Source organism: Poecilia formosa, unplaced genomic scaffold, assembly GCF_000485575.1.
Source record: "Poecilia formosa unplaced genomic scaffold, Poecilia_formosa-5.1.2 Scaffold322, whole genome shotgun sequence".
Lineage (NCBI taxonomy): Eukaryota > Metazoa > Chordata > Actinopteri > Cyprinodontiformes > Poeciliidae > Poecilia > Poecilia formosa.
In genome coordinates, this window is record NW_006800261.1 from 538,631 (window position 1) to 559,760 (window position 21,130).

General features: G+C 36.7%; 1 protein-coding gene across 1 annotated transcript in view; it reads right to left on the reverse strand.

Annotated features, from left to right (window-relative positions):
- Window positions 1-7,879: 7,879 nt before the first annotated feature.
- man1a1 (mannosidase, alpha, class 1A, member 1) overlaps window positions 7,880-21,130 on the reverse strand; it is a 59,196-nt gene continuing 45,945 nt past the window's right edge. Inside the window, exons 3-9 of the mRNA XM_016661310.1 lie at window positions 20,693-20,816; window positions 20,527-20,620; window positions 16,971-17,086; window positions 14,013-14,232; window positions 13,034-13,206; window positions 11,994-12,109; window positions 7,880-10,171 (exon numbers count right to left, since the gene is read on the reverse strand). Of these exons, the coding sequence (XP_016516796.1) occupies window positions 10,045-10,171; window positions 11,994-12,109; window positions 13,034-13,206; window positions 14,013-14,232; window positions 16,971-17,086; window positions 20,527-20,620; window positions 20,693-20,816 (970 nt within the window). The 3' untranslated portion in view covers window positions 7,880-10,044. The remainder of the gene's footprint in view (window positions 10,172-11,993; window positions 12,110-13,033; window positions 13,207-14,012; window positions 14,233-16,970; window positions 17,087-20,526; window positions 20,621-20,692; window positions 20,817-21,130) is intronic.

Below are 21,130 nucleotides of genomic sequence, written 5' to 3' on the forward strand. Positions count from 1 at the left end.
AAGTGTGTTTTGTATTTTCAAAGACTGAAAGTTTTGTGTTTCCAGTTTTTGAATGTCATTTTCACAGATTATTACAACAGTCTTTTATCACAATTTGTAGTTTTAACTAATACATTTTATTATACTCATATATTAGTGCTGTAAAATTAACATTTTATTTTCATCCTGGCATTTTCAGGTCATGATTTTGCAGAAAGACTTCAAATTTAATAGAAATAAGAGGTTGAGGTGAATTCCTAAACACTAAAGTAGAATCAAATTAATCGTGATGAATCGGTTATTCAATTAATCATCAACTAATTTAGTTATCAATTAATCATTAACTGGAGCACACAGACTGAAAAAGGCCAAAACTATTCAAAAATATATATATTTTCCATTTAAGATTAAAAAAAACTTATATGAAAATCCCTTTAAAGAAAACAGAATATTTTATACAGATACTATTTATGAAATTATGTCAATCAAAATCTGACAGAAATAAGTCGATATCATTCAAAAATGATATTTAGCTACATTTGTTAGCAGACGCTAAGCGTCCATCATATCAGTTTTTTAATCTCTAAGCTTCACTGTCTACCAGAGACGATGATAATAGTTACATAATGAATAATCTCTGTTTAGATCATAATCTCCAGAGACTCTGAAAACACTGATAATCTGAAGTCTGCGTGGTTTCTGTTTGGCTGCTGCAGCTAATCTGCAGGAAAAAAACGTCGTTCAGCCGGAAACAAACCAAACCAAGAACTTTTGGTCCAGTTTCTACTGCAAACATCTCAGTACCAAACTAACCTACAGGTAACGAATCAGCAAGAAACAAGAGCCAATCATTTCTTAAAATAGATTAAATATTCTTGTTTCATTGGCAGATTATTTCACTTATGAAATGGTAAAAAAGTCTTGTTATAAGTTAAATAATCTGCCAATGGGACCAGAACGTTTTAAAAAACAATATTAAGGGTCAATATTGGCTCCTATATCTTGATGAGAAGTTACATGTAAGTTAGTTTTGTCTTATTTTGCTCTAGAAACTGGAATGCAGAAGACACAAATTCAGAAATTAGAGAGATTATTTGGCATTTTAAGATGACACTGATTCCAAATAAATTGGTTTTGGAGCATAAAGATCACAACCATCCTAGAAACCAATGAGCGCCAGGAAGCCAATCGATGTGAATTAAACATTCTGCCAGAAGTTGGGGTCAAATTTCCAGACTGACTGACGCCAGAAGTTCATTGATTGATGCAGAAAGTGTGGTTGAGGTTCAGCGGTGGATGGATGAGACGTTGGGCAAAAACATCCATGAAAATGTTAAAAAGTCTGAATGAGACCAGAGCAGTTTCTCCTTCAGGGTTTCTGTGGCTCAGCAGATTTACAGACACCGACATGAAAGGAGGGATTTTCAGGAACGCAGATGCTGCGGTTGAGTCTTCTCCTCGTTTCTGCCGCAGCAGAGAGAGAAATATTTACTATTTAAAGCTGTGCTGTGTTCAAGCCCGGGTCGTCCCAGTTCTTCTGCAGGTAGAACTGAAGGAAGGGGGATTTGTCTCGGTAGAACGACTGCAAGTCGATTAAATAAAAACATAGCTGAGCTTCTCATTGGCTGTTTTTGGACCACAGTAACTTTCTTACTGCTATGCTAATCTTTCAGTCCAATTCCTGGTTTTTTATGTGCTGAAAGTGCTTAAAACTGCATTTGTAGGTATTTTTTGCTTCTGCCACACATTAGAAACTCCTGTGACTTTACTGCATAAACCATCAGATGTCCCATTTAGTAAATCTTCACTAAATGTTCCTTGTACTTTAGAAGGTGACCTTCAGCAGTCATTTTTGGAGGTTTAACCAGCTTTGTTACAGTGTAAGTTTTTAGAAAGCATAATTCCTGCAAAGTTTCCAAAATGTTCTACAGTTTTTATTTCCTCACAATGCTTTGGGAAAGTTTGCTAAAAATTACTCCTAATATTCTGGTTTACATTCACCAGTGTTCATGAACTGTCAGGGTACATTAGCTAAATGTCACAGCTAACTTTTCACTGTCTTCTAGCTAGTGTTCAGGGTACATTAGCTAAATCCTAAAGCTAACTTTCTGAATCCTTTATCCAGTTTCAGGGAATTTTGGCTAAGTGCTAAAGCTAACTTTCTAATGTCATCTAGCATGTGTGTCCTTGGCTAAATGCTACAGCTAACGTTTCAGTAACCTTTAGCTAGTCTTCAGGGATTGTTAGCTAAATGCTACATCTAACTTTCCAGTTTCTTCTACCATATGTGGAGTGTGGGCTAGATGCTATAGCTAATGTTACAGCATCTTTAGCTAATGTTCAGGGTACATTAGCTAAATGATACTGCTAACTTTCTGCATCCTTTATCCAGTTTCATGAAATGTTGGCTAAATCCTAAAGCTAACCTGTAGCCTTTAGTCAGTGTTCAGAGAATATTAGCTAAATGCTACAGCTAACTTTGGAGTATCTTTATGGAAATGTAATGTTCACTAAAGAGAACAAAAAAAATTAGGCTAAAAGAAATATTGTAGGTTTGAATGAATTAATTTTTTTCGTTTACTTCCAACAAAATGTGTATTTTGAAAAAGAGGTGGTGAAAGCTTGAGGCAGGGAGATTTTAGCATAAAGAAGAAACAATATTTCAGTAGCAATTAAAACAATCCAAATCCCAGATAAGCTGATAGTTTACTGAAGATTACCTCGCAGGTTTTAAAATACCGTTTTCTGTTAGTCAAACTGTTTTATCTTTGGTATTTTTCATCAGTTCTTTTTTACCAAAGAAATGGAGAATTGTGTCTCTGTGACAAACTGCTGGTGTCGACTAAACAGAAACAGAAAAATCTCTATCAGAAAATGGAAAAATAACAAATAACTTCACATCTTCTCACAGTTTCACCACAGACTAACTGCTGCCTGTTTCTGCTTTATTTACTCTGTTGTGCATCATCTCTCCGCTGGTTGATCCAAATTAGCAGCTATCAACGTTGTGTGGATTAATTACACGTTGCTCTCTGCACTTTCTGCCACCAATTAAACAAATATGAAACAATGAATTAACTCATCAGCTGGAGACAGAAAGGCAAACAGGATTATTCATTGTTTACTGTATGCAGAAACCAAACTCGACCTGTTATACTAATAAATTGGTTAATACAACAGCAGCATCTTGTTTTGCTGCTTCTGGGTTGAATTCTCAAACAAAAGAAAAGATTTTTGACCACATCACAGCTGCTGAAGGTCGACTCAGACTTCATCAAAAATGAAAGCAGACTTTACAAAACTCGCAGCGAGGGACGGAGCTTTGCTTTCCTGGTTTCCATGACAACAAGGAATACTGCAGAAAAACATGCAGATTGAGCGAGGTATCGACACATTTTTACATCCAAACCCAACAATTCTTCACACTGAAATAGAAACACTTTGGAGCCACAGTCTGGTAGAAAAGGATAAAAGTAGAAAAATAATAAAATGTTACAAAATGTGTCTTTTAGGAAATATTAAAAACCCATTTATCACCTGAAATCAGAGTAGAAATCCATCATCAGCAGGTCATTTACTGCTAGCAGCTCTTTGGGAATCACATTGTTGTGTAGTTTTGTCTGTCAAACTGAATTATGTTTGGTAATTTCATTAATTAAAACAGAGAAATGGGAGAAAAATGCGACAGGCTGCTGGTAACAAGTCCCCAAGGATCCAATTTATTTTTGCTCTTGACCTGAAAAAGTAGCTGCAAATATTCACAAAGCGAATTCCAGAGACAAAATAGATTTATTTTGAGTAAAGATACAGAATGTTCTTGGTCCCATTTGGAAAAGTTGACGGAAACAATAAAATTTTAAATTATTCCCTCAATTTCACAAAAAAACATTCTTACGCTGGATTGTTTTTGTCCGTTCAAAATAAAATAAAAAATTGGAAAAAGATTTGCCGAATAAGGTCAAACGTAGAGAAAAATCCCGACCACTGGTGTATCTGGGCCTTACCAGAGGCATGAAATGCTCTTTAGTTTTCACAACGTTTGGCTATTACAGCCATGCGTAGCGTCAAAATCTGACTAAATCACAATTCGCTCCAAACCAGTGGATGGAAACATTAAGTAGTTCACATTTTTGTTTTTTAAGTTTGCTCAAATTTCACCCAAACTTTGAAAACCCATTTTAGTTGAAGCTGATTCATCCCTTGAGTCCTGAAAACGAAACTTTTGCCTCCAAAATGATTCCATATTGTTCAAAACTTGGTACAGAAAGAAGGCTTCAGTCGTAGACGAAGCTGTTTGAACACAGTGCCCCAACGCCGGACTAAAAATAACTTAAAAATGAGTTAAAAATGGAAGAAAACTCTTCAGAAAACCAGCAGGAGTTCTGTCTCTGTCCACGGTGCTGAAATTCATCCATCTCCAGCAGCAGAACATTTAGGAACCGTTTCACGTTGCTTTGGATCAAATCTATCGCTGTGCAGAAATGTGAATAACTCTGAAGGATCCAACCAGGTGGCAGGAACATCTGTCCAGAATGTGGGTCAGACTTCCTGGTCCCAGTGGGCCTGGAAACAGGAAGTGGAGCTGCAAACTCCTGTGGGACTTCCTGGTTTCAGAACAACAATCTGCTGCTGGTCAACAAACCAGCCATGATGGTGGCAGAGGAGCGACGTCCCAGCAGGGGGGAAACATCCGACACCCACAAGTTAAAAACTGGGGAAACAAGTTAAATCATAATTTTAATCTGTCCCAGTTAATCCATGTGACGTATTTTCTTTGACTCCGTTACTCTTGTGGTTTTCGTGGTAATGGTGCGGAGATGAGGATGGGTTGCCTGAAGACTCCTGTGGGATGACACAAGCAGAGAATAATCTGAAAGAGAGGCATTAAGATTAAAAGGTAACAACTGCAGCAGCGGGAATCATCTGGAGCGCATATGTCGTCCTTTGCTGCCATCTGGTGGCAGGTTTTAGGAACACACGCATTCAAATAAAGTCTGAAAGTTTTATTTTGGACAAATCCATGAACAGAGGCTACAGGACAGTGGAAAGTTAGCTGGAGCCAGTACCGCACTTGCTAGATAATATTAGAGAGTTAAATTTTGTCATAGTGGAGTCAAAATTCTGTTTTCCACAGAATAATGGAAAACAGAGCAAAAACTGGAAGGTTTCAGCCGATGCAGCTAAAAACAAATATTTACATAAAAATAAAGACAGCCGTTTTTTGCCTCCCTCTGCAAATTCTTTCATTTCCTCAGGATTTGGTAGAATTGCACCGAGTTCTGCTAAATGTTTTGGGTTTTCTTCCACAAGTTCGTCAATAATTTGCTGTAATTTCATCTCATTTCTCCTGACAGAACTGGTGAAACTAGATCAGGTTTGTAGGCCTCACTTTAATTCATTAAGAAGTGCACCAGTCCCTCCTGCTGCTAAACATGATGGCCTGCAAGCTTCCTTGATACATATAGTTTCATCAGACTGCAGGACATGTTATGTATTTGTGTTTTATGGCTTCTTCCTCGCTGAATAACCTTTCAGCTCATGTCGGCACAAATCTTGTTTTTAAAAATGTTCTTGTCTAGAAAACAGAAGATTTTTTTTACCCACATCGTTTTTTTTTTTTACATCACATAAAGACAGTCTGTTAAAATAGATCCACAGGTGTAGGGATAATTAACCAATCAGAAGCTTGCAAAGGGATGACATCATCTGAGAATTCCAAATTCTATTTGCTGATAAAAACAGAAATTTGTTAAAAATGTACAAAAGATGCCACAAAACCTGCTGGATTTCAATATTTTTCGGGTTTCTGAAGGTTTTCTTTGGTTGCTTGATAAAAACAAGGGAAACAAGAATTATTAGAAGATGTTTTATTCACAATAGAAGTGTAACAAATATAGTTTATTAAAAAGTCTGCTGCTCAATATCATTTTATTCCATATCTTCAGAAGAATCTTTATATAAATGCCAAACGGCTTGTCTGCCGCAATGCAATATTTACATTTCATATCAACAATAATTATATTTAACACAATAAATCAAATTTCCCCACATAATTAAAACACTGCATACAAATGTAAAATAATCTATGTGCAATGGAATGATTTTCAGCGAGTTTTTCTACATTTCTGAGGCTGTTTTCACACATTTGAAGCTCTAAAACGTCAGCTGTTTGGGCGACTGAGTCAGTGACAGAAGCACAATGAAACACAAAATGATCAGGCAAAAGTAAGAACAGTTTTATGGGAATAATTTAAATCTGAAGGTGAGGATTCGACCAGATTAAAGCTGCGGGAGACAAAAATAAAAATATTTTAAAAAGCTGCATTTCAGCCCTTTATAGAGTCTAAAGCCCAATAACTAAAAAGTCTGAAGAGCTAATCTCATTTCCTGCAAATAAAAAAAAAAAATACAACTTCTGATTTAAAAGATAAATTCAACCTACAAAGCAGCATCTCATCTTTTTAAATCCTTAATTTCACCACAAATGAGCTGAGAAAGGAGTAAAAAAAATCTAATCTAAACATTTTGGCTTGATTTTTATGAATAAATTGTGTATTAAATGTAAATTATTCATGTTAAAGCTGTAAAAATATATGAAAATTCTGCTTTAAGTACCTTGATTAATACACAAATAAAAATCCACTCATTCTGAGTTGAAATACATCCAATAATTCAACAGAAACTAAAACTAACAAGTGAGCAAAACGTTTCTTTCTGAAGCGAAACGGTTCAAGTTTTAGATTTTTTTCTTCCTCTGATTTTTAGTTTCCTGTGTTTGCGTTTCCACCTCTCGGTAAATTTGTTCTGCGCCTTTTTGTGCTTTTTAAGACAAATAATGCGTGAAATAAAGCAAAAGAATTTCACATTTGATGGTACATTCATTCGGCTCCATTTCTGTCACTTGAAAAATATTTGAAAAAGAACCAACTTAAGTCTTTTTTTTTGTTTTGGCAGATTGTAAAGCAGCTGTTTCTGCAGTTTGTTTACTGATTAACCCACAGCGCCCCCTGGAGTCGGCTCCCAGCACCTGGATCTCCTATGATCTACCAGAAATAAATTATCACAATCGGCTGTTACAGTTTCAGACAAAAGACAGAAAAACTATCCAGAGAAAAATGATTAAAAAAGGCAAACTGTTAACAGAAGAAAAATATTTAATTTGAGATAAATTAATTAAATTATTTCCCTGTCGGAGGAAATTAAAGCTTTTTTTTATTGAGATTTAATCCCCAAACTTTGGAAAAATAAATTTTAAAAAATTAAAATCTTTGACATCGAAATGAAAAATGACTTTAAACTGATGTTTAATTTTTCTATTCAACCAAAACAAGAATTTAATTTAATCAGTTTCAGAAAAATAAAGTGAAATAATCTTATTAAAAAATTGTTCAGAGAATAAAATCAACAGTCTTCCTCTGTAAACTTAAAAAAAGATTTTTTCAGGTTTTCCAGCAAAAACTGTCTGCATTTGTTCATTTTTCTCTCCTGTGTGTTTTGGTAAAAAATTAACGATTAGATCGAGTCTAATCGGTTTCAGTAACTTAAAATGATCAAATCCAATACATGCTGTAAAACCGATGAGGAAAAAATTTATGGATTTGTTTTCAGTTGAATTTTACCATTTTCTCAACTTTTTCAGAGAATAAAATCAACAATCTTTCTCTGTAAACCTAAAAAATATAATTTTAAAATGTTCTCCAGAAACACTTCTCTGCTTTTTTCACTTTTTAGTCAAAATGTTTTGGTCAGAAATAAAAGATCAGATCGATTCCAGTTGGTCTCAGTAACTTAAAGGGAAGAAATCTCATATATACTTTAAAGACAATGAGATTGATTAATTGATTTCAGTTTAATTTGACTGTTTTTGGTACTTTTTCAGAAAATAAAAACCAATAAATCATTTTTCCTAAGCATCCATAAAAACCTGCCTGCATTTTTAAACTTTTTTTCTGTGTTTTGGCCAAAATTAAAAGGTCAGACAGATGTTTTTTAAACCTCAGATAAATAATCTCTGGCGCTGACGCGACTTTTTTTAATGACTCGCCATCTGCCGTCTGTCTGCTCTAAAACTGGGCTGATGAATTTGATCCGCCGCCTCCAACATCATCATCTGGCAAGACGAGAGAAAGATCTGCGAGCCTTGCACATTGTGATTGGTAATTACTTTATAATGCAGCTAATTTCACAGTCTGCAGTCATTTGGACCAAGATTCAGGCAGCGCAGCAGCAACCTGCCACCACTAGGTGTCACTGCAGTCTCGGAAATCAGACTTTTCACTCTGAAGAGGGAATTACGCATCTGATCTCCTACTTCAGATGGATTTTCCTCAGAAAGGAGTGGTAATCCTTCTATTCGTGTCCACGTTTGGTTAAATCTTCATCTGAAGGATGGAAACATACTTAAAGCTGAGAGTCTTTGCTAAAAAAATCCCTTCTTTGTGTTCATGTGAACTGCAACTCCTCTGTTTTTACCAGCAAAGGCACTAGATTAAAGACTAAACTGGATGAAATCTGGCTTCGTCTCTGTGGTTCCGGGGAAAAAAACGATAAATTAATCGTGATGTAAACAACGTAAAAGCTGCACTACGTCAGTATGGCTTCAATGTGACTGAAGGTGGAGCTTTGAGAGCAAAGTTGAGTTCCTGCATTTCCTCACAGAGGAGAGAAGATCCTGCAGCCTGCCTGATGAAGAATAGGAGAGGAAGGTTACATCCACTCATCAATACCAACTTCAGCTACGTTTAAATCACCGCAGAACAAAATGATTAAAAACCGTCCAACTTCCATGATTTGTTTTAACAGTAAGAACCGTGGATTTCCTCTAATCACAGGGTCAGATGTACATACACCAGCGAGGCCTGAGTGGCTGTTTATTTAGATCTGATCCAAGATTTTGATCAAAACAGGCTAATCAGCTAACTGGGTTTATCGGGACAATTCCCAGCGGGCTGGTCTTTTTTTTATCATTTATTGTGAAAAATTTCTCGACACTTTAAATGAGTCTTAAGGAACTAAAACGATCACTTAATGTTCATTCAGATGAGTGGATGTAAACTCTGGAACAGTAGCGAAAATGTTCAGGGTCTCAGTGGAAGCACTGATTTCAAAATTTGGGCCGATATTGATATCCGATATCAATATAATGGATATTTTCCCACATTTCTGACAATGAAAGAACAACCGATATCCCAGAATCCTCTGCAGCATCGCCAGCACATTGGTTATTAATATCGGGCCAATTCCGATATTTCATGCATCCCCGAAAATGAAATAAAAATAAAATAAAATAAAGCTCCCTGACAATTTAAACTGCTCCAAAATCCATCAAAAAGTAATTTAAGTTCACCAGTTTAAAAAAATATTCAAGTCTGAGGTCATTAAACTTAAAATCAAACCAATTTTTACAGGAAAAAAAGGCGAAAACAATCAAGTTAGGAAGAAATAGTTTTTAAATCCCTGTCCTGGTCAAACTGATGGAAATGTGAGATAGAGGAACAAAACAGCTGGTCAAAGAAAACCAGCTGAATTTACTGGCAGATAAGAACGAGGCATGATTTAGAAAGATGAAAACATTAAAAAAGGAAATCCCAGTGTTTCTTCAACCAAACGGATCCTCAAGCAGCGAAAAGGAAACAGGAAGTGACCCGGGAGTCTTTGCGCTCGCCGTGTCACTTCGTCGCCCCCGTCAGTCAGAGCTGAGGGGTTTTTGTGCCCAAATGTCTTTAATTCACAGAGCCGCCTGGTTTCACCCTCGCAGAGAAAAAAACTAAACAAACATCCTGATAAATAACGTGACCGGACAAAGAGCAGCTGATTATCTCTGCCGTTTCCCATCCAAACAGGAAGTTCTCATGATTCCGGTTTTAAAAAAGCTGCTCCGGATCCGGCCCAACCGGAGATCAGTGTTTGCAAAAAGATTCAAAGTAAAACAAAAAAAAAAAAACAAATCAGATAAAACCAGAACAGATCCAGTTTATAAAAAGAACAAAAAAGTCAAAATCCGACAAGGAGGAACCTGTCGCCAGCAGGAGGCTCAGATATACAGGGTCAGAGGTCACTGGGAGGCTACTCCACTTCGTTGGGCGTGTCTGTTTTGTCCTTCCTGATGACGGGCAGAGGGTGAGCCTCGGTGTTGAACACCCAGTGTTCGAACGGCAGGTGGTCGTCGTCAGAGAACAGCAGGTACAGATACCTGCAGGAAAACACAAATTAAAACTTTTCCAGATAATTTTCACTGCTGGGCTAACATTTGCTAAGTCAGTTAGCGCTTCAGCTAGCGTTGAAAACGTTTATCGCATTAAACATAAACTGTGTAACAGCAGATTTGATCCTGCTGATCAACTCTATCAAATACCCAGTTGACCCGTTACAGAAAAAAACATGAAAACTTAGCATTTAGCATTAGCATCCGCTAAATACCGTGTTGTTGAAGTGCCCCTGTGTTGCATCATGAAACCTCAGGGAAACTATAATTTTTTCTCCCCAACGTAACAAATTAAATGTTGGATTTTCTGTGTGAAATTATGCAACAATTGTCCGGCTTGTGTCCAGACACAAAACCTGCCGAAATGATCAGTAAAAACAAAAATAACTGGAAAGGATTCGAGCTAAAGGTGTGACGCTGCGGCTGGCAGGGGAGACTTGAGACATTTGGTGTTTTTCACAGTTTCTGTCTCTACTATTTGGAGCCTTTTTTAATTAATTTTTTTTTAGATTTATGTAACAGACATCGTCTGGCTGACATATCTGTAATTACTGAAGCTAAATTAGAAGCTTTTCTTTTGTCGTTATTCCTGGAAGTTTCTGCAGATTTCAGATTTGTATCTCTGGAGCTTCGATCAGAACCAAAAAGAGTTTAAATTCATTGTTGTATGATATTTATTATGCCTGTTAACACTGTTTTGTGACAGTATTATACATTAACCAGCAGGAACAAACTAAACTAAAATATTTGATAAACTCAACTGCTCTGAGAACAAAACAGTAATTTCACAAAAAAACAAAAAAAATTTATATATTTTCAGGCATTTGCAAATAGAAATAATTTTGGCGATTCTAACCAACTGAAAACAAGAAAAGTTTACTCCGATTTAACTTCAGAGTAAGAAAAAAAAACGTGTTTTTATCTATGAATTTGTTTGATTTCTATTGTATTTTTCCAAATTTAGGATTTTAATGAAATTTTAGATCCATTAAATTACGTTAAAGCAGGAAGCAGGGGAGTCAAACTCATTTTAAATTTTAGCTTCGTTAAGATTATGAATGTTTTCAAAGTGCTGTTTGTGGCAGAATGTAGTGATAAAACAAATTAAATTGTTAAAATACTAATATTAATCTTTCTGCATTCAATGAGTATGTCTTTAAATTAAATTATTTTGAACATATTTCCAGGATTTCACATTTGTTTTTGTCATTTCTTGTGCATTGATTTTGTGGAGCAGATTTAGAAAAATACGTTAAAAATGACATTTTGATCCCTGCTACATTGATCATTAACCATAACTTGATATAAAGTAAAGCTGAGGAAACAGTGGAGTAAAAGAAAGAAATACTGCCCCCTGTAGGTGGAAGGTAGCATCACTTAAACCAAATGTATTGTTGACGACATGATGTGTCGTTTTCATGATTTCATGATGTAAACCTGTTTGAACGGCCTTGTTGCTTAAATGTGCTGTACTAATTAACACAACTGAATGTTTTTAACCATTTTTTGCAGAAAATCTGAAATAAAATCACAACTATACACCAGCAAAAAACAAACAAAAAACAACAACAAAAAATACTGGTATCTGTTTATTGTGTGTCAATTTCCACAATTTTGGAAAAACTAGAGGAACTGACTGATGTAATTTAGCATCTGAGGGCCGCAAGATTTGGTGTGTGTGCGTGTGTGTGTGTGTGAATGAAATAACCTGGAGCCTGTGTCTGAAGCTGAGCAGGAGTGAAAGGCAGCTTCAGTTTGTGTCAGCTCAGGCCTGCGGGGCAGAAGGGAACGCTGCTCGGTTTGGACTTACTTTAGCGTCTCGGCCAGGTAGAAGCTCTGCTGCACGTCGTCATGGTTCGGAGACGAGGCGTAGACGTCCCGGACGCCGCTGTAGCCTCCTTCTAGTCGGCAGTGCTTCTCCAAGGCCTGGATGAGACGCAAACAGACAAAGTCTTCAGCTCATGTCCTTCATGTAGAAAGGGAGCTAAATGAGTTCTTGCTTTATTTTAAAGGGGCAGTACTGTATGTTGCAGTACCATTTTATACCACAATCAAGTTACTATTTTAATTTCAGTTGTAAAAATGCTACATATATCAAATATGACTTTAAAATTTGCCTCTGTCTCTTTAAGAAGCTCCTGTTCTTCCTGAAACTCCGCCTACAGGAAGTCATCTCAACATTGCTCCTCCAAGTCTGTCTTGGTAACAAATTGCGATAAATGATATTATTGTTTTGGGACCATTTTCAAGTAATACAATAACAAAGTGGCGTAATAATGCAAGAACACATCGTCAAAGATGAATAAACTTTGAATTCTGATGAACATTTAACATCAGATCTGGAAGACATTTTAAATATCCAAAAAAAATCAACTTAAATAAAATTAATTATGAAGTTTCTGTAAACAAAACTGTCCTCTAAAAAAGGGGCCAGTTTAAACTCTTATCCAGTTTTTGGCAGAAAGAGAGAAAAGAAAAAAAAATCATGCAAATGAAAATTATTCAGCTTGTTTTAATTTATTATGTGATTAATTGATTTATTGTTTATTGTGACATGGCTCCTCCATTAAGCCTTTAACAACGTTTTACCAGAGTTTCACTGAGAAGCAGCTCCTTTAATGAGCTCAGCAGTTCCACCAGGTGTTTGCTAATTGCTGCTGGCTAGTCTGAAGGAGCACAGTAGGGGAGGAAACTTGATTGCCATGGCGATTAAAGGATTCCTCAAATATGCATAAAAGAATCGAGGTATGTGTTTGATGAGGGAATAACATTATAAACATGATGTAAAGTTCAAACTGTTCCTTTAAATAAAACTACAACAAATTTATGAGTGAGATGAAGTTATTTCACCTGGACAGCCTCCCAGCCCCACTCTCTGTACTTGGGGTCGTGGGTGAATCTCCACATGTACATGTAGGTCTCGATGACCTCTGGGCGCAGGATGAAATATTTCTCATTCTGTCGGGTCGCGATGGCCTCAACGCCGCCGTCGAAGCGGAACGCCTCTGGACCGAGCTTCAGCGCTTCGGAGAAAGGAAAACAACACAATTTAAGAGTCAGATCGCAGCTTCTATTTACTTTATGTCAAGGATTTATATCACCTGACAGCCAGTGTTAGTAGACTTCAGATTTATATGATAGCTGCAGTATAAACCTATCATTTATAATTTAGTTTATGCTACATATGTGGGTGCAGAGAACATCATCATAAAACGGTTTTCATTTTGCTCATGGTCGTAATCCTCCAGAAACTTATTGAAACATTTAACAAAATATTATCATTACAATCCTTTTCCAATGTTTAATAAAATAAAGATAAAACAAAAACAATGACAAAAGAATAAAAATGAATGCTAATAAAGACAATTTTAATGATAATAGCATAGGCATTAGAAATGCGACCAACAATTAATTGACGATTAATTGAATAAAAAAAATCTCTAGATTTTTTTTTTTAATTTAACCTCTTTACATTTTTATACAATGTTAAAAGTACATTAAAAGATGCAGGGAAACAATTCTCCAGTTAACGATTAATCGATTACTAAATCAGTTGATTATTTTAATAATCAATTAGTCACAATTAATCTGATTAATGGTTTCAATGGATTTGTTTCATGAAAGTAAAAAATTCCTAGATGGAGGAATTTTAAAATAATTGAATCCAAGAATTTAATGATCAATTTATTTAAAAAAAAAAAAGGCACCACAAGCTTTAAACAATAAATAAAATCTTTACTAAGACTAGAATCTATTTAGAGTTCATTCTGAAGTTATTATCATGAAATATTACATTTTCAGGCGATTCACAGGCTCGTCATGGAGTTACCTGTCCTGGCGTACGACTCGTGGCAGGTGCGAGCGATCTCCGCCGCCTGCTCCATCTGGTGGCCTGTCTTGTCACCGGGGGCCCCATCGGCGCCCAGAGCGATCATGCCGCCGGCGAAACACGTCAGGTGGCCCATCTTGTGCTCCAGCAGCCCTCCCTTCCACTCGGCTATGTAGGTCAGCCCGCTGCTCGACTTCCTCATCAGGTTGGTTTCTATCGCCTGGAAGGAAGAAACAGGGCGGCGAGAATCAAAAAGCATGAATCCAACGTTGTTTCTATGATAGGGATGCAATTTATCAATTCTTTAGTTAATTGATCTTATCTATCGACTAATTATTAATTGATAAGCAGCAATTTTCTCCAAGAATATCTATAAAATATATGCAAGTTACCAATGATTTCGTTTATCTAAAGTTGATTAACTGTAAACGTTTAATTGATTAACGGCCATTTTTACTTAAAAGAGTTTTTTCTAGTATCAAAATGGCTGACTGTCTTTCCATAACACAAAGAGCTAAATTTTCCATAATTTGCTGAATTAAAATGATTAAATTCTAACATTATTTTCTATCAGTTGTGTTAAATACAACTGATAGAGGAAAATTTTGGTTTTCTCACATTAATTAACTCAGATATACATATATACAGTATAACAAACCAGGAACCTCTTATGTTGCTGAATTGAAAAATAAAATAATGTCAAACATAGTCTGTTGCTCTTGAAGGAATGTTAAAACTGTGCACCAACTCAAGTCAACCGTGCTTACTGGCGCCATGTTTTTCCCCATCGCGTTAATTTTCTCAGTTGTCCGCCCTGCCTTTCTATCAAACCCTCACCTTCGTAGCACATCGGTAATATTTGGTTGAGAAGTCGACGCTGCTCCACCACACAGTAATGTTAAGGTGAAACTTCGTCTATATTTCAAAACAGAACACAATAAAGTAGACTTTTAATCCCACAGCGGACTCTGTTTCTCTTTCCCGCTCCGCCATTTTTGTTTCTCTGCATCAACGGCTTCTCTTACGAATGACCAGCGGCGCCCTCTGTTGGATGGCGGCCAAACTACAACCCTAAAATAAGGTCTAAGCTGACTTTACAAGTTAATCGTTGCACTTTTGATTAGTTTTAATCTAAAAAACAATTGCTCGACAATTTATTATAAATCGATTACTTTTTTGGATCACTAGTCAATAATCCTCCCAGATTTATAGTTATTGTCAATATTTTTGCTCTTGAACGCACCACAGTGAGACAGAAGGACATCCAGCAGCTTTCTCCAGCTGAGACCCGTCGCTTGTCACCACAACTTAACTTGATGATTTATTATAATGGAGGAAACAAATAATCCTCTGGGATCAGGAGGATTTTTTCCCTTCCTGCAGATCATCTGTTCAGCATCTTCGACTCTGTGTGAGCCGCTTCGTGAGGTTATTTAAATAACCGGACTTTTGTAATGTCTGCAGATGAAAGTAAATACCGCAGCATGACTGCTTTTTATTACCCACAGCTGACCTTGCTGTTGTTGTCCGCCATTATCCAGCATCATCTATAATGACTCAGAGGCTGCATGAGGGATTTAAACCCTGTGGAGTAAACGGCAACACTTCACCAGCTGTAAACAAACACCATGCTGTCTGCTTAGAGGGAACAAGTGGAAATTAGACGTCCACTCGCTGTGAGGTTTATGTAATACCACCAGGTTTTAAAAGTTTCATTTGGTTGGACCACATTCTGGGGATATATCGTCTCTAATTTCAGCTAAAGAACATTCACCACTATAGTTTTTAGTTGATTTCCCTATTTTTTTTGTCTTTTTGCTCCAAAAAGAAACGTTACTATAGTAGATCCTAAAATTAAGTTAACATCTGCTTAAAACTGTCTATTTCAATAGTTTGAACACCAAATATACCTTAATATGTATTAATACACATTATATTGCTTTCGACTCATCACTGGAGCAATGACCAACATATTTGACATCTATTGATGATTTTTATGATGGCACTTGACAAAATAGGATGTCAGCTGGTGACTGTATGTTGTTTTGATGACTTATTTTAGTGTTTTTATGATGTAAAGCACTTTTAACTGCCTTCTTGCTGAAATGTGCTATACAAATAAAATTGATTGGATCTATGTTTCCATTTGTTAGGTCCAACTCTCATGCGGAAAGAAGAAAGGAAAAAAAAAAGTGAATTAGACGTGTCCATCTACTGGTTTGGAGCGAAACAACTGGGCTACGCAAAGTTTAATTTTCGTCAGATGTTGACTCTAAGCATGGCAGTAAAAAAGCAAGAAGTAGATGTTGCAAACTACTAACTGCAGTGAAGCCCGTTACCTAGCAACCTCAGTGGAGTTCCGACCGTTACCTAGCAACCCAAGCAAAGCTCCAGCAAGTTTGGTCAGCTGGTTCCCCCCTGTATGAGATGTACAATGGCTGCTGGAAAAGACAAGTGTTTTGCTGTTGACTTACCATCCAGAAACCATCTGTTGGCTCCACTTCTGCTTTTAAAAGATGTACGGTTGTATAACTGCACATTTGTTTGCAGCCAGTGTAAACATTGACTTGAGGGGGCGTGGCTAGCAGTGGCTTATTTGGATTTAAAGTGACAGGAGGCCCTAAAACAGCTGAAAATCGGACTGAAATTTGATTATCTAACAATGATTTTGAGCTAAAAATATAACTAACATGTTTTGTATCACACATTGAGCTAACATAACCTGTTCAAGGAAGCATAATAACTAAAGCAGGAGATCAGAAAAATCACCTTCCATTAAGTTTGACATGTTAAAGTGAAGCCAAAGTTGTGGATAAAGACATATTTAGTATTTCTGACCAACCTCTGAAGCTTTATTTAAGTCCTTGCCCTTTATTTAACTTGAGCAGTTAATCCAATAAAGACCCTCCCAGCATGTGTGTGTGCGTGTGTGTGTGCGTGTGTGTGTGTGCGCCTCACCTGCAGGGCATCGTAGTACATCTTCTTCCCTTCCTCGTCGGTCTTGTCGGACATAAGCCAGGCCTTGAGCAGATACTCATAGAAGCTGTCGCCGAGGCCACCCACAGACACGTGATCTGCAGCAAAGATTAGCGGAGGAACATGAATCAGCGCCGCGTGGCTCCGGCGAGGCCGCTGCACAAACACCGCGACATTATTCTGGTGGCAGGCTGATCGAGTAGTTTCTAGTTTTTGTCCCGCTGATAGTCGGCGAAGGCTCATCCATATGCATGCGTCATTAACGCAGTCCGGCCGCGTAGTGAAGCGCAGAGATTAAATGTCAGCTGTGATCATCTTGAGGCGAAAAGAGAGGAGGAGGATGAGGATGATGATGATGAGGAGGGTTTGGTTTAAAGAAGGGAAACATTTAAAAATAAAGAATCAGCGACGAACAGAAACCTAGAATAATATTTATACACTATAAAAACACAAAATCAGTCGTTTTGGTTTAGTTTCTAATGTAAATATCTAAGTACACTTGAAATAAGAAAACTAACTTGAAAGTAACTATTCAGCAAGAAACAGGAGCTTATTTAAAGTAAATAATTATATTGATGAAAAGGTTCAAATTATTTAACTTAAAACACGAGATTTTTCCCAGTTTTTTTTTTAAATTATAACTTTTTTATGGTAATATTACAACTTTGTTTTCAAAAACTTGCTTTAATTTCAATGATCCCTTCTGTGAGTTGAACAGATTACTAATGCCAGGATACGAGAACTTTTCTGTAATTATGAGAATATAGTCCCAATATTAGCAGAAAACGACTCAATTTTACCAATAAAATGTCCTAAAATAACAAGTCATTTTAACATTTATTGTCAGATTATTTCAACTTTGTCTTACAACTATTCTTGTATACCATTCTTGCATTATTAGGACTTTATTCTCAGAATTAAAAGTAAACATCTTAGCCTTTATATTTCACTATAGAGTTGATCTGAATTCAAAATCCAAATAAAACACATTCATAAAACAAGATGGCCGCCATGGGTGGTTTGGAAACATGAACTAAATTTTAAAAAACCTGATTAAATCGTTTCATTTCTCAACGACTCAAACCTTAAGGTAGAATATAAGAGTTTATAAGCGTCTCTCCTGACAAAATTCATATCTTACAATTTATGAAGCGAACCCAGCCGCCATCATATACCTGAATAAACGACTTTTATGCATTCATTCCTCTATGTTATCTAAACAGCAATTCTACTTTTATGCGTCACTTAATGAAATACTTGCCTGAAAACACCGTAATCAGCTTCGTGTCACATAAATATGAACAATTATAACCGCTCATGTGTTTAAATGGTTGTTTTACTGAGCATTTCAGAGCAGTCTGCAGGAACAGATCCATATTTATCCGACTCAGACAGTTGCAGGCCTTTCGTAAAAAGCTGTGCAGTAAAACTATACCTGACAGCGCTTCAATAAAAGCTGAGAGCATATCAGCGGGTATAAAAACAAAATAATAAAACCAGGAGAAAGGATTTTTACTTTAATGTCACATTCTTTTTCGGTGAAAAGCACAAATTTCTCTTTTTTTTGGTTTTACAGAGGACAGTAAAAGTTAACAACAAAGTGATGTGAATAACAGGTGAAACTGGATCAAGAATGTAGAAGTTTTTATGGCTGTTAAACGTAAAACACTAAAAAGCAGAAGGTGGGTTCAATTTGAGCTTGTCTGAAAGGATCTTTTCACCACTTTATCTTCAGATGTGAGGCTGCTGCAGTTTCTGAATAATTCTTTAATAATTATTTTTATTAAGGTTTTGTAGATCAGTAGATTTAGTTCAGTTGCTTTCAGGTGTCAACAGATAAATAATGTTTTAATCAGAGTATTTATTCAAATACAAAGAAACCTTTTAGAAAACATTTAGTTTTAGGAGTATTTTTACATTTTATTTTGAAGTATTTCTACTCACTGAGTGGAAAACAAACATGTTTCAACCACAAACTCACACCTGCAGATTTTGTTAACGTTTTTTATTGAAATAAACTGATTTAGAAACATTTTATTTTGCCTGATTTTGTTATTTCTTGTTAGTTTTATGAATTACCATTTTGGTTCTTACCAAAACTTCCACTTAACTTTATACTCTGGTCCATCTGGTTATGTAATTTTTAAATGTTAAATGATTTGATAAGTTACTCAGTACTTCAGTAAACTTTTAAAAAACATTTTTACACTTATTTGAGAAAAATATGTTGCAGTTGTATAATTTCTGCCCTCCTGTGGTTTTAATTATGTTTCATTACATTCTGAAGCCTGATTTTAATACATTACTAGATATTGCAGTGTCTAGTCCAAGTCTGGACTAAAATGTAATTAAGATGTTTCATTCAGGGCTGAATAAAACAAATTCTGCAAACAGGAGTCGGTCCAAATTCCCCCACAGATCAACTCTTTCCTTTAATAAGAGAAGTAATTGTTTAAAAACTGTATTTTTTATTTATCCAGGCTAAATATGACTGATAGGAAAGTTTCTTGGATATATAAAACATCCCAGCTTTTATCTTCGCTCTGTTATTCTTTGTTCTCTGCTCGTCCTTCACGTCCGACGCCTCCATCATCATCATCATTACCTGTTTAGCTCCGTGGTTTTAAGAGTCGGCTAATGGGTTTAAAATTACATCCTATCAGGAACATAAAAGCATCTGAACGGACCGAGAATGAAAATACTTGACGGGTGAAGAGTGGGCAACCAACCCGTGAAGTCATCCAACAAGGTTCAAACGGCAGCTTCAGCAGCATGACTTTATCTGATGCTAGTAAACATTAGCATGCTTTTCAGCACATGTAGCAATTTTTTTTTCATTCATAAATTTTGTCAAAGTTCAAGAAGAAAATGAAACATTTTTCTTTAATTTTCCTGTTGAAAATGTTTGTTCCTACAGGAATCTCTCTTCTTCTGCTAATTCTAGTTGGTGACAAAACATTAACATCCAAAAAAGATTATAATTTAATATTACAATTGTGAATAATCTCAGTCTGATCCAGACAGTTAAATGATTACAGCAGGAGAATAAATGTACATCAACTCTCCTGATTTAAATCTGTACAATTACAGTGAAAGACGAACATAAAGCGCTGCAGAACAGCAGCAATTTGCATGAATTAGTTCAAACCTGGGCGACGTTCATAATGTAATAAATTCAGATTTCTATTGTTGGTTTACATAATGAATTCAGACAGTGTCTTATATGTTAACTACAGCCTTTCTTCTATATGGGAAGCTGTAAGTTTTGCATAGTTTTCTGTTCGTAGGAGTTTAAAGATGTGCTTTAAAATGTGTCAAGAACAATAAAAGTTTAATAATATCAAATTAATGTCCTAAAAGCCCCAGAGAGATGCTTAAATTAATTAACTGGAGCTGTTCTGTTTTGGCAAATACCTTTTAGTTTAAATGAGTAGCGCTTGAATTTATTGTCACGTTTATTGAAACTTTAAATCATGACCACATGCTTCTTACAGCCACCGTTAAGGTTCTGATGTAAACAGATAACAGAGTTACTTACGTTGGCCCCACTGGCCGCTGTTCGGGTTCAGGTAGTTCGGATAAAGTCCCTGAGGTTTGTCCAAACGGTTCAGCACTTTCCTGATGTTCATTACCTGCAGGTACAGAAGTCAAGTTTCAGTAAAACGGTTGTTTTGAACAGATTTCCATGGTTTTGCTTTGGTTACCTTTTGAGCAAACTCTGGGTTTCCGGAGAGTTTGCTGAGGTGCATGAACTCCAGATGGAGGGTCCCGTACTCTGCCAGGATGCTGCTGCCGCCTGAAGCCCAGGGCCAGTTCCTACCCACACCACTGGACACAAAGAGGGGGACGGTTAAGACGGAGGGACGAGAGAGACGGAGGGACGAGAGAGACGGAGGGACGAGAGAGAGACGGAGGGACGAGAGAGAGACGGAGGGACGGCGAGAGACGGAGGGACGGGGAGAGACGGAGGGACGAGAGAGAGACGGAGGGACGAGAGAGACGGAGGGACGAGAGAGACGGAGGGACGAGAGAGAGACAGAGAGAGATGGAGAGAGAGGGAGACGGAGGGACGAGAGAGAGACGGAGAGAGAGGGAGACGGAGGGACGAGAGAGAGACAGAGAGAGAGGGGGACGGAGGGACG